The following is a 10,341-nucleotide window of genomic DNA, read 5'->3' as shown; positions in this document are numbered from 1 at the left end:
TTGTTTCGTATCGGAGAGTTTCAGCTCGTCTGCTACACTCTCTGCCCTTGAGATGCTCCTCTTGTTCTTACTAATGATCAGCTTTTTATAGACGCGCCACACGCCTACAGTAGAACAACTACTTACTTAGAACAATAGATTCTCACATCAGTAGAGCATTTATTATTCCTGCGACCTCCAAGCGTTATTATTTATTCAGCATGCTATAAAGTTTACATAACCCACAATCGAAGTTTATTTCCAAAAAGTACAAACTGTGGGGAATTTGCTGGCTTACTGTTTAAATCATGTTGACATTTTGCATATGAACTGAACTCAGATAACTTCGGGCTCCACTGAACCTTGTAGCATGCGCAACCCAGCATCAATCTGTCCAACTCGCCTGTGTGATGTTTGGCACTGACTGGACTCCCCGGTGTGTTTTGTTCGACAGATGACCAAGGCCATCGTCTACATCGAGGAGACAAACAGCATGGCGGACGTCACCTTCCCGTCGCTCCCGCGCGTCGTGTCCCTGCTGCACTACGACGGCGTCAGAACCAAGAGAGACGTCGGGTCCAAGGAGAACCTCCAACCCCCTGCTGGCTACCCTGTCGTCTGTGTCACGGTACGCTGATCAAAGCCGCTCCGCACCCAAACACCTGTCTGTCACGATGACTGGAGCTGTCGCAGAGCACTGATTCTGAGTAAAGAAAGAGAAACGTTATGATACTGGTGCAAAAGTATGTTGCTCACTGTGCAACATACTTGGGTCTAATGGGTCTTATTTGCATCTAGTCTACAGGTACCTAGAGACACTCCTTAATTGGGAGAAAAACATCTTAGATGAAGCCAATTTGACTAGAGCAAAGGCTTTTCTAAAAAAATATTCAAATATATAAATAGTTCAACAGTAGACATGAGCCAATGTGTTGACCGCCCCCTCATCTGCTGGCTGATCTGCTCAGCGGGGCCGAAAGGGGACTTGTGGACTAAACTGCTGGTGAAGCACTATCACCTGCCTGTGGACTTACTGAGTGTTTTCTGTTTGTCTTTATCTTTGTCTGCATGAGCGCTGAGTCTGTTTGTTTTATGTCTGGTCTTGTTCTGTAAGCCTTACTGTTTTTGTAAAGACAGGCTTGCTTTACTGTCTCTGTCTACTGGTCTGTCTGTTTATTTGTGTAGCCTATGTCTTGGTGTGATGTCACAGGTACGCTGGCGATTACGCCGCTCTGTCTGGCACCTCCGTCCAGCATTGTTTGTCTTTATGTGTCAATGTCTTGTGTGTGGAGCGCTTTGGATTGTACATTTTATGGATTTTTCCCCTTCCTCCTCTATAATGTAATGTATGCTATCTTATTATTTATTTATTTTACTTTGTTTTATTTTATTTATAGGCCTATACCTATACTTTTTTTCTCTCTCTTTTTACATCTTGTTACTTCATTGTTTCTGTTATCTCGGCTTCATTGAAAATGAGGGCTTCCCTCAATGACCCTCCGAGAGTAAATAAAGGTTGAATGAATGACTATAATACCTATATGCTGTAAAAGTGGGCTAGATTGGTAAATACAGTATTCTGCTGTATTCACCCCCACTAGAGAGCAAGACAAAGATAGATAGACAAAGTGATATCAACCTTTTACATTTTGCTATTTGCTTTAGCACTTCCCTCTGTCTATTTTAAAATCATGTTTCACACTTCTAAACATCGCTGTCTTTTTCCTCTCACCTCCTCTCACTCTCCTGCAGGCTTGTAACCCGCGGTTCTCCGACTATGAAAAAACGGGCTCCATCTGCGTGAGTGAGAACATCAACGACACGCTGACGCGCTACCGCTGGCTCATCAGCGCCCCCGCTGGGCCGGACGGCGTGACCAGCCCCATGCGCGAGGCCGACTTCGACACGTTCTTCACCTCGTCCAAGATGATCACGCTGGACTCGGTCTACTTCCAGGCCGGCTCGCGGGTGCAGTGCGCGGCTCGCGCCGTCAACGCCAACGGAGACGAGGGCCTGGAGCTCAGCAGCCCCATCATCAGCATCAGCCGCGAGGAGGGTGAGGAGGCACACACACACACACACACACACACACTCTCTCTCTCTCTCTCTTTGAACATGCCACTGGAAGATGGAAAATTCTAGCACATTCTGACTCATGCTGTGACTGCCACTGTGACCATAGATCATCAATGCAAAATACAACCAAACACATTGAGGTGTTAAAGTTGAAGTATTCCGCTTTTCTCCGAGACACACCATTTATCTGACACATTTATTCAAAGCGACTTACAACTGTGGAGTGACACCACAGTAATTAATTGACTGCCATTCCCCCCATCTCTGTAAGAAATCGTCCAGAACATGTCCAGAACATGCATCTTTAATCCAATCATATCCTCTGCACATCATTTAACTGATGCCCTATCTTGGTTTTTTTTCCACCACAGGCATGTGCCAGCCTCGTAAAGTGGGCACGGTGGGCGCCGAGCCGTTCTCTGCCAAGCTACGCTACACGGGCGCAGATGATCCCGAGCACGCCAACCTGATCAAGTTGACTGTCACCATGCCCCACATCGATGGTGAGAACGAGGACATCCCCTCCTCCAGCTGTTTGGCAGCATGACAAAAACGCAAGACCTAAAGCCAAGACATTTGAAACTAATCCCCTGAAAATTGCTGCTGCCTTTTACTCAATTCTGCTTATAAATCCTTCCCAACATTTCCTCTCTTTCTCTTCGTTTCCTTTATCTCTCTCTCTCACTTATCCTCTCTCTTCTTTTGTCTTTCTTTTTCTTTTTTCTTTCTTTCTTTCTTTCCATTTTCCCCACCTCACCCTTTTCTTTTCTTTCATTGTTTTCCTTTTTCTTTAAATCTTTCTCATTTGTTTCTTTTTTCTTTCTTTCTTTCTTTCTTTTTCTCCTCCCCCTCTCTTTCTCCATCTCCCTTTCTCTCTCGTTCTGCATCAGGTATGTTGCCTGTCATCTCGACGCGCGCTCTGTCCAACTTCGAGCTGACCCTCAGTCCCGACGGCACGCGCGTGGGCAACCACCGCTGCTCCAACCTGCTGGACTACAACGAGGTGAGCACGCGCTACGGCTTCATCACCGAGGACACGCGCAACCCCGAGAGCATCGGCGAGACCTCGCCCTACCAGTACAGCTCCGCCCTGCGGGGCGCCGGTGCGCTGCGCTTCTACCGCAACCTCAACCTGGAGGCCTGCCTGTGGGAGTTCGTCAGCTACTACGACATGTCCGAACTGCTCACCGACTGTGGAGGCTCCATCGGTACCGACGGACAGGTGAGTGTCAGGTGAAGGTGCCCATGAATTGGGCTGCCAGCAATGCCATGGTTAAGATATCTGGATGATTTAATAGTTTGAAATGAAAGCTAAAACTACGTTACTGTATACTGCTTGTTTCTGAACATTCTGTGGATATTTCTAGGTCATCTTTGAACGATTTGAACTCCACATAGCATCCTAACAGAAGCCTCTCCCACTGATCAATGCCCAATGCCACATTTCCATCCAAAATGATCTATTTGTAGGCTTCAGATCCTTCAGCATTTCGATAGCTCATAATCAGTCAATTATTAATAGGTTTTCCAGTCAGCCTCTCCCATATGATCATTTCTTCAACTTGCAAGATATCCACTCTAGATGTTTATAAATAAGTGCTGACAGATTTTCATAAACACGATGATTATGCAGATGGTGTTGTCTAGTGTCTCCTGGGTTTCAAAGCACCTCTGACGACACACAAGCTCATGAATATTACACTTCGCCTCTCCCATCCCCTGTCCCACTTTATGGTTCACTTCTAGTCAGCGGACTGTTTCGGTGCAGATCATAGAGGTGTATTATGAGCACAGAGTCCTTTGTAAACAGTGCCTCGTGCCGGCAGGTGCTGTGGGGATCAGGGTTGCTGTTGCTTCTGTTGTTGTGGCAGACATCACCTCATTCCTCTGGATGCCCCGCAGATCCTTTCTTTACTCTGTCGCTGTCTGCTCTTGTTCGACCCCCGCCCCCCCCCCCCTTTTTCGCTCTCTGTCTTTTATGTTCTCTCATTCACTACAAACACACATACACACACACACACACACACATACACTCCCTTGTCATCTCTTGCGTAGAGGTCATGTCTAATTGTCCCTCCAGACCTTTGGTTGTTAAATGCGAAATGGGATATGATCAGTGGGGATGTGGTGTGCTTAGTGGCCCATGGTGGGTTCATTAGGGCAGATCAGTGTCACTGGGCTGGGGAGACTCTGTCAGCGAGGGCACCCAACTGGCAGGGGGCCGTCTCTTCCAGACACACTCACTCTGCACAGCCGCTACTTTTGTGATACCTCCGACAAAAACAACTCGAAAAAGATTCCCAGAAGGCAGTGTTTTCTTGTTTATATATATATATTATTTTGTTTTTCAGAGGGGATTAATTCAAGTTCACACCTTTCATTCTGCTGAGGGTTGTTTTAGGCAAAGCTCTGGTTTTAGGTGATAGAGTGTTATTGGTGTCTGGTTGTAAGTTTGCATCACACTGTTTGGCAATGTGCTTGTGTTTTTTGAGACGTGTTAATTCACTGTGTGACATTGCTGAATATTTAACGGAGATGTTAAAAGGGAATCGCTGAAGACAGCTAATCATATTTCTCAAGGCAAACACTTGACAAATAGTCACCTCAGGGTTGACAGCCATTACCAGAATAACACAGATGAACAGAGACCTCTAGTGGCATTTTGGAAAGCAACCAATTGGAACTGACACATTTGCTAAAAGTCAGAAAGACTGGCTGGGCCACTTCAGAGAGACTACACCCAGGGATGACCGGAGCACTCAGAGAACTTTTAAACTTGTTTTATTCAGGTGCACAAACGACTGACGTTTCAACGCACTGTGAGGACTCTGAGGAAGACGCAGTGTGTCGAAACGTCAGTCGTTTGTGCACCTGAATAAAAAAAGTTTAAAAGTTCTCTGAGTGCTCCGGTCATCCCTGGGTGTAGTCTCTCTGAAGTGGCCCAGCCAGTCTTTCTGACTCTTTAGTCCTGGACTGTGACCGATAAGGCTTGAGCGCAAGTGACACCTGTCTTACATTTGCTAAAAGTGTTTTACAAATTTCTTTGGATGTTTGCAATCATTCAAAAAATGCTATTTATGAAGTACATGTAAGTTTCAATAGTACACTGACATTGCTCACTGCCTGGAGTCATTAGATGGGAACAGGTGTGCAACCATTCTGTGCATTGTGGTACTCCATATCTCACCGCACCAGGTGTTTGGCCATGACAGAGTGGTCTGTTAGTATGAGGAATTGCCAGAGGCCAGAGATATATCCAAACAGCAACTATGAAATCCATATGGTGCTGGAATGTATGCAAAGTGCATGTTTTGCCTCCAAATAATTACACCCTGTTGGAAAAAATGAGGCTGTAAACTATTTCCACATGCTGTGACCCGTTTTCGGCTGAATTGTAATAAGTGGAGTTTATGACCAGGTAACAGTGTGACATGCAACTCTGTTGCATTAGTGAGTCGCCTGGTGACTGAATGCCCACTCACCCACTGATGTGTGTGTCTCTGTGTGTGTGCATGTGTGTGTGTGTGTGTGTGTGTGTGTGTGTGTCTGTGTGTGTGTGTGTGTGTGTGTGTGTGTGTGTGTGTGTGTGTGTCTCTGTGTGTGTGTGTGTGTGTGTGTGTGTGTGTGTGTGTGTGTGTGTGTGTGGGTGTGTGTGTGTGTGTGTGTGTGTGTGGGTGTGTGTGTGTGTGTGTGTGTGTGTGTGTGTGTGTGTGTGTGTGTGTGTGTTGTGCAGGTGCTGAACCTGGTGCAGTCCTACGTGACGCTGCGCGTGCCCCTCCACGTCTCCTACGTGTTCCACTCGCCTGTGGGCATCGGCGGCTGGCAGCACTTTGACCTGCAGTCCGAGCTGCGGCTCACCTTCACCTACGACACGGCCATCCTGTGGCAGGACGGCATCGGGAGTCCACCACAGGCAGAGCTGCAAGGTGAGGAGAGAAGGAGAAGAGAAGAGAGGAGAGGAGAGAGGCTGGGATAGAGTGGACAACATAGTACTGCTGGTTTGTATATGGGAAATATGGGACGCTAGTGCGAAGTGCCTACTGTAACAACGGCCCGTAGCTGTTGTAAAATCAGTGTAACCTACGGCCTCTCGGGGCTTATTGCTTAATGATATGCTGGAAATATTTTGATATTTTCAAATGTTCATAAAAAGCACAGAATAAGGGCAACTGAGTTGTTTTGATAAAGTTGCTGTGTCTTGAAATCACAATGATGGTCTCAATGAGATACGAACATTTGAACATTGTGTCCTTCTGTGTCTATCTCTAGGTGCCCTGTATCCCACCAGCATGAGGATCAATGAACAGGGCCGCCTGGTGGTCAACTTCCGCACCGAGGCCCGCTTCAGGGGCCTGTTCGTAGAGTCCTACCCAGGTGAAGCCTACAGTGGGCTTGCATACGTTACATCACATACATTACATTACATAATACAGGCAGCACATAAATATTCATAAATATCCTTTTGGTTTAGCAATGTCTGGTCATTATGTTTTTAGCACCCTGGAAGTGTTATACATGCAGTCATCAGTGTTTCATTTGCCATTTTAAATTTTTTTAAGTGTACATAATAATATTGTTTTATTGTCGGTTAAAGGGGGCAAAGGGCGTTACAAGAGAGAGGAAAAGAGGGGTATGTAGAACACTTCAACCACCTTTTATATTTGTACTCTCATCTCCATTGTTCAAGAACATTTATATTATATTTTTAAGAAGATAGAGAGGAAGTCAGTGGGGGAGAGAGAGAGAGAGAGAGAGAGAGAGAGAGAGAGAGAGATAGAGAGAGTGAGTGAGAGAGAGAGAGAGATAGGGTGGGATTGGGACATGACTGCCCTCCCCCCCTTAATGTCATATTTTCATGAATTTGCTATTGATTTCCGATTCTGCACCTGTCTTTTCACTCAGCATCCAGCAGATCTATGGTCATGAGTATAGGCCACCCAGGCCTGACCTTTAACCTTTCACTGGTGCGGACCGAGCCCACATACCACCAGCCAGTGCAGCAGTGGAACTTTATGTCTGACTTTGCTGTAAGTTTCTCTCACATCCTACAACAGAAATGAGTTGTGATGACAGCCAGGGCTTATTCAAGTGCTTGAATTTGCATTCTGTTGTCATCGAGTGCTAGCTCTGTAGCTCAGAGGTCTAGACTGTTGCTCGTCAGTTCAGAGACCTACTTTGCAGTCCTGCAGACAACATCAATCACAATAGCAGGCTCATATTAAACATTTTCTACAGCACATTAGCATAGATAGATAGATATTGCTATGCATATCATATGGAACATTTTAAGATCTTATCATGAGACATTTTCCAAAATCTCTGTTAACTACCAAAGCTCTATGTCTGTTTATATTAACATGACATTGTGGTCTATGGATTCTATTATTGTAATTAATAGATAATTGTATCTGGCTTTAGCTATTGATCTTGTAGACATGTGCTTATGGTAATGTGATGTTTTTCAGGTGCGCGACTACTCGGGCACATACACTGTGAAGCTGATCCCCTGTACGGCTGCCATGAATGTGGAGTATTCTGTCCCTCCTGTCTGTAACCCCAGGGAGCCCATCACCTTTGACATGGACATTCGCTTCCAGCAGGTAACTAACGGGAGAAAATCTTCGGGGGCCTGACACTACACGTCACCCCGGGCCCTGCCCAACATTCCTGGCCTTCCAGAAGTTATAATCCCTCACATAATCCAGGGCCGCTGTCCAGAAACATTCAGGGCTTCCCAACTCTTTTGAAGTGCTTTTCCAGTAAGCAAAACACAGGGTTTAGTGCCCAATAGTTTTCCAATGAGGTTAGGTTACTCAGAATGAGATTTGCAATAATGGAAACCCATAGCCCAGTTTGGTTTCAGTAGACCTGCAAAGTGCAATTACACATGAACTCTTAGGAGTGTGAGTGGTTACTGCAGGCATATAGAAGCATAATCATGAATGCATTTGATACAGAGCCCGATTAGACCTTTGTCTGATTTTGTTTTTTGCTGGTCTGCAGGTGAGTGACCCCGTAGCTGTGGAGTTCAGTCTGAACACGCAGATGCTCCTGCTGTCCAAGAGGGACCTCTGGCTGTCCGACGGTTCCATGGGCTTCGGACAGGAGAGCGACGCCGCCTTCTCAGAGGGTACGTCAACAGAAGCCTTCAGAAAAGTTTTGAAATCCTTTATGCACACACTGCATCCATGTGCAGCACGGGTGATGTTGCATATGAACGTTTGAAGACATTTTGTATCATAGACTTCTGTATGCTGGTGTTATTTAGCCGTAAAAGAAATGAAGGTTTCTTCCAAACAGTTTATACACACAGACCAGCTACCCTTTTGTTTAGTTTGTTTACGTATTCTCTTCATTCAGGTGAGATGATTTATGGACGAGTCATGGTTGACCCTGTGCAGAACCTGGGAGACTCATTCCACTGCAGCATTGAGAAAGTGTTCTTGTGCACGGGAGCTGACGGCTACGTGCCCAAGTTCAACCCCAGCAAGTCTGAGTTTGGCTGCCTGGCAGACTCCCCATCGCTCCTCTACAGGTTCAAGATCATTGTAAGTACTTACCCCCCCCCCCCCCCCCCCCCCCTCACCACACACACACACACACACACACACACACACAGTATGGTCCTTCAGTTGTGTTGATATATGTTGTTTTGTTTTGTTTTAATTTATGGTGTGATGTCTGACTATGCGTGATGCCTTCTGGTCCACTTCAGGATAAAGCTCAGCCGGAGACTCAGGCCAAGTCGTTCGGAGATGTCCCCTTCAATGCCCTCCTGGCAGTGGATGACCCGTCAGCCCTGTCTTTAGTCAAACAACCAGGCTCCGATGGCTTCAGGCTGGACTCGGACGCCATGTTCCAGGTCTGACTTTAACTGCACTAAATATGCCTCCCACCGTCAGACTTCTGTTGACTGATGGTTATGGTTATGGTTATGGTTATGGTTATGGTTATGGTTATGGGATTTGGCAGACGCTTTTGTCCAAAGCGACATACAAAACAATATAATACTTAAATTTAATAACTTGACTGATATACACTCACAAAGCAAATGGTGCCTGATAACTGGGAAATATAAAGGCAGCTGTTAATCTGAAATAAATACCTTGTTTTACCATAATTTCATGCTCCATTAAACATTTAGTAAGAATTTCCAAATATGTTGACTTTGCTGCCCTGTATCTTTCTAGGTGGCAGCCGGGAGGGAGTGGTACATCCACACCATCTACACCGTGCGCTCCAAGGAGAACGCCAACCGCGGCATCGGCAAGAGGAGTCTCGAGTACCACTCGGTGGTGTCGGGCGACAACCTGCCCGCTCTGCCCTCGCGCTCCCGCAGGGCCGCCCCTGGCGAGGTGCCCGCTCTGGCCGAGAACATCGGCTCAGGCAGCAACCGGGGAACCAACATCATGCACATCGCCCTGGACCGCAGCCGCCGGCGGGCAGGCTCAGCGGGAGAGCCACTGGCGGACGGCGTGCTGCCACGGGAACAGAGCAGCAGGCGCGGGGAGGAGGACGCGGTGACGGTGGCCGGCGCCCTGGTGGGTCTCCTGCTCACCGTGCTGCTGGCGGTCATCCTGGTGCTGGTGCTGCGCTCCCGTCACAACGGGGCCAAGAAGGTGGCCAAGCCCTCGGGCAGCATGCAGCCGGTGATGGTGACAGACAAGTCCTATGACAGCGCTAACAGTTCAGAGGTTTGATGGACAAAGTAGGACACTGGGAAATACAGTCTTTTTTATGTGTGTGTGTGAGAGAGTGTGTGTGCCACCTTTGTGATATTCTTGTCATCCCTGTTCTTTTTGCAAGTGCCTCTCAAACAGTCATCCCTTTGAGATCAGAAAACTACCAGTCCAAGAAAAATATGTAAACAACTGTTTCATTATATAAAAGACTTTTTGGTCGATATGAATGATGGTGGCATGTCTTTGTGATAATATGCACATGGATTTTAAAAGGATAACAATTATATCTGAAAGTATTATCTGTGAAAGAGCTTTTCAAGACCATTGATTTTTTTAGGCTCTAGAAAGTGACCACCACAGTACATTAAAACTGTTCCCCTTGTTTCCTAAAACATCATTGTTAATGTATGTGTGAGTTGTGTGTCCTTGAAGAGTAGATTCTTTTAAATTTTATTTAATATTCAGAATGATTTCAAATAAACTCATCACAACTTTCTAAATGTCTACTTGTAAATGGAATAAAACTGGATGTCTAGGTGTTTCATATCCCAAGCATGACATTGCAGAGTCTACTTAGGCTACAGTGTAAATTTCTGTAGTCATT

General features: G+C 46.3%; 1 protein-coding gene across 2 annotated transcripts in view; it reads left to right on the top strand.

The window, feature by feature from the left end:
• frem2a (FRAS1 related extracellular matrix 2a) overlaps positions 1 to 9,755 on the top strand; it is a 45,957-nt gene extending 36,202 nt beyond the window's left edge. The window contains exons 13-24 of one of the 2 annotated variants that reach the window (XM_076274000.1): positions 434 to 607; positions 1,732 to 2,035; positions 2,427 to 2,558; positions 2,946 to 3,277; positions 5,789 to 5,981; positions 6,325 to 6,429; positions 6,958 to 7,082; positions 7,521 to 7,655; positions 8,059 to 8,185; positions 8,416 to 8,603; positions 8,771 to 8,917; positions 9,246 to 9,755. In XM_076274000.1, coding sequence (XP_076130115.1) covers positions 434 to 607; positions 1,732 to 2,035; positions 2,427 to 2,558; positions 2,946 to 3,277; positions 5,789 to 5,981; positions 6,325 to 6,429; positions 6,958 to 7,082; positions 7,521 to 7,655; positions 8,059 to 8,185; positions 8,416 to 8,603; positions 8,771 to 8,917; positions 9,246 to 9,755 — 2,472 coding nt within the window. Of the gene's footprint in view, positions 1 to 433; positions 608 to 1,731; positions 2,036 to 2,426; positions 2,559 to 2,945; positions 3,278 to 5,788; positions 5,983 to 6,316; positions 6,430 to 6,957; positions 7,083 to 7,520; positions 7,656 to 8,058; positions 8,186 to 8,415; positions 8,604 to 8,770; positions 8,918 to 9,245 lie in introns of both variants that reach the window. The other variant, XM_076273999.1, reaches the window with a different exon arrangement.
• Positions 9,756 to 10,341: the final 586 nt, after the last annotated feature.

The sequence above is a fragment of the Alosa pseudoharengus genome, unplaced genomic scaffold (genome assembly GCF_046254945.1).
Source record: "Alosa pseudoharengus isolate Yale_2024_CS ecotype anadromous, Long Island Sound unplaced genomic scaffold, YU_APseudo_1.1 YU_APseudo_1.1_scf_8, whole genome shotgun sequence".
NCBI classification, from domain to species: domain Eukaryota; kingdom Metazoa; phylum Chordata; class Actinopteri; order Clupeiformes; family Clupeidae; genus Alosa; species Alosa pseudoharengus.
The sequence above is the reverse complement of the archived record's forward strand: the minus strand, read 5'-3'. Positions and strand labels throughout refer to the sequence as shown.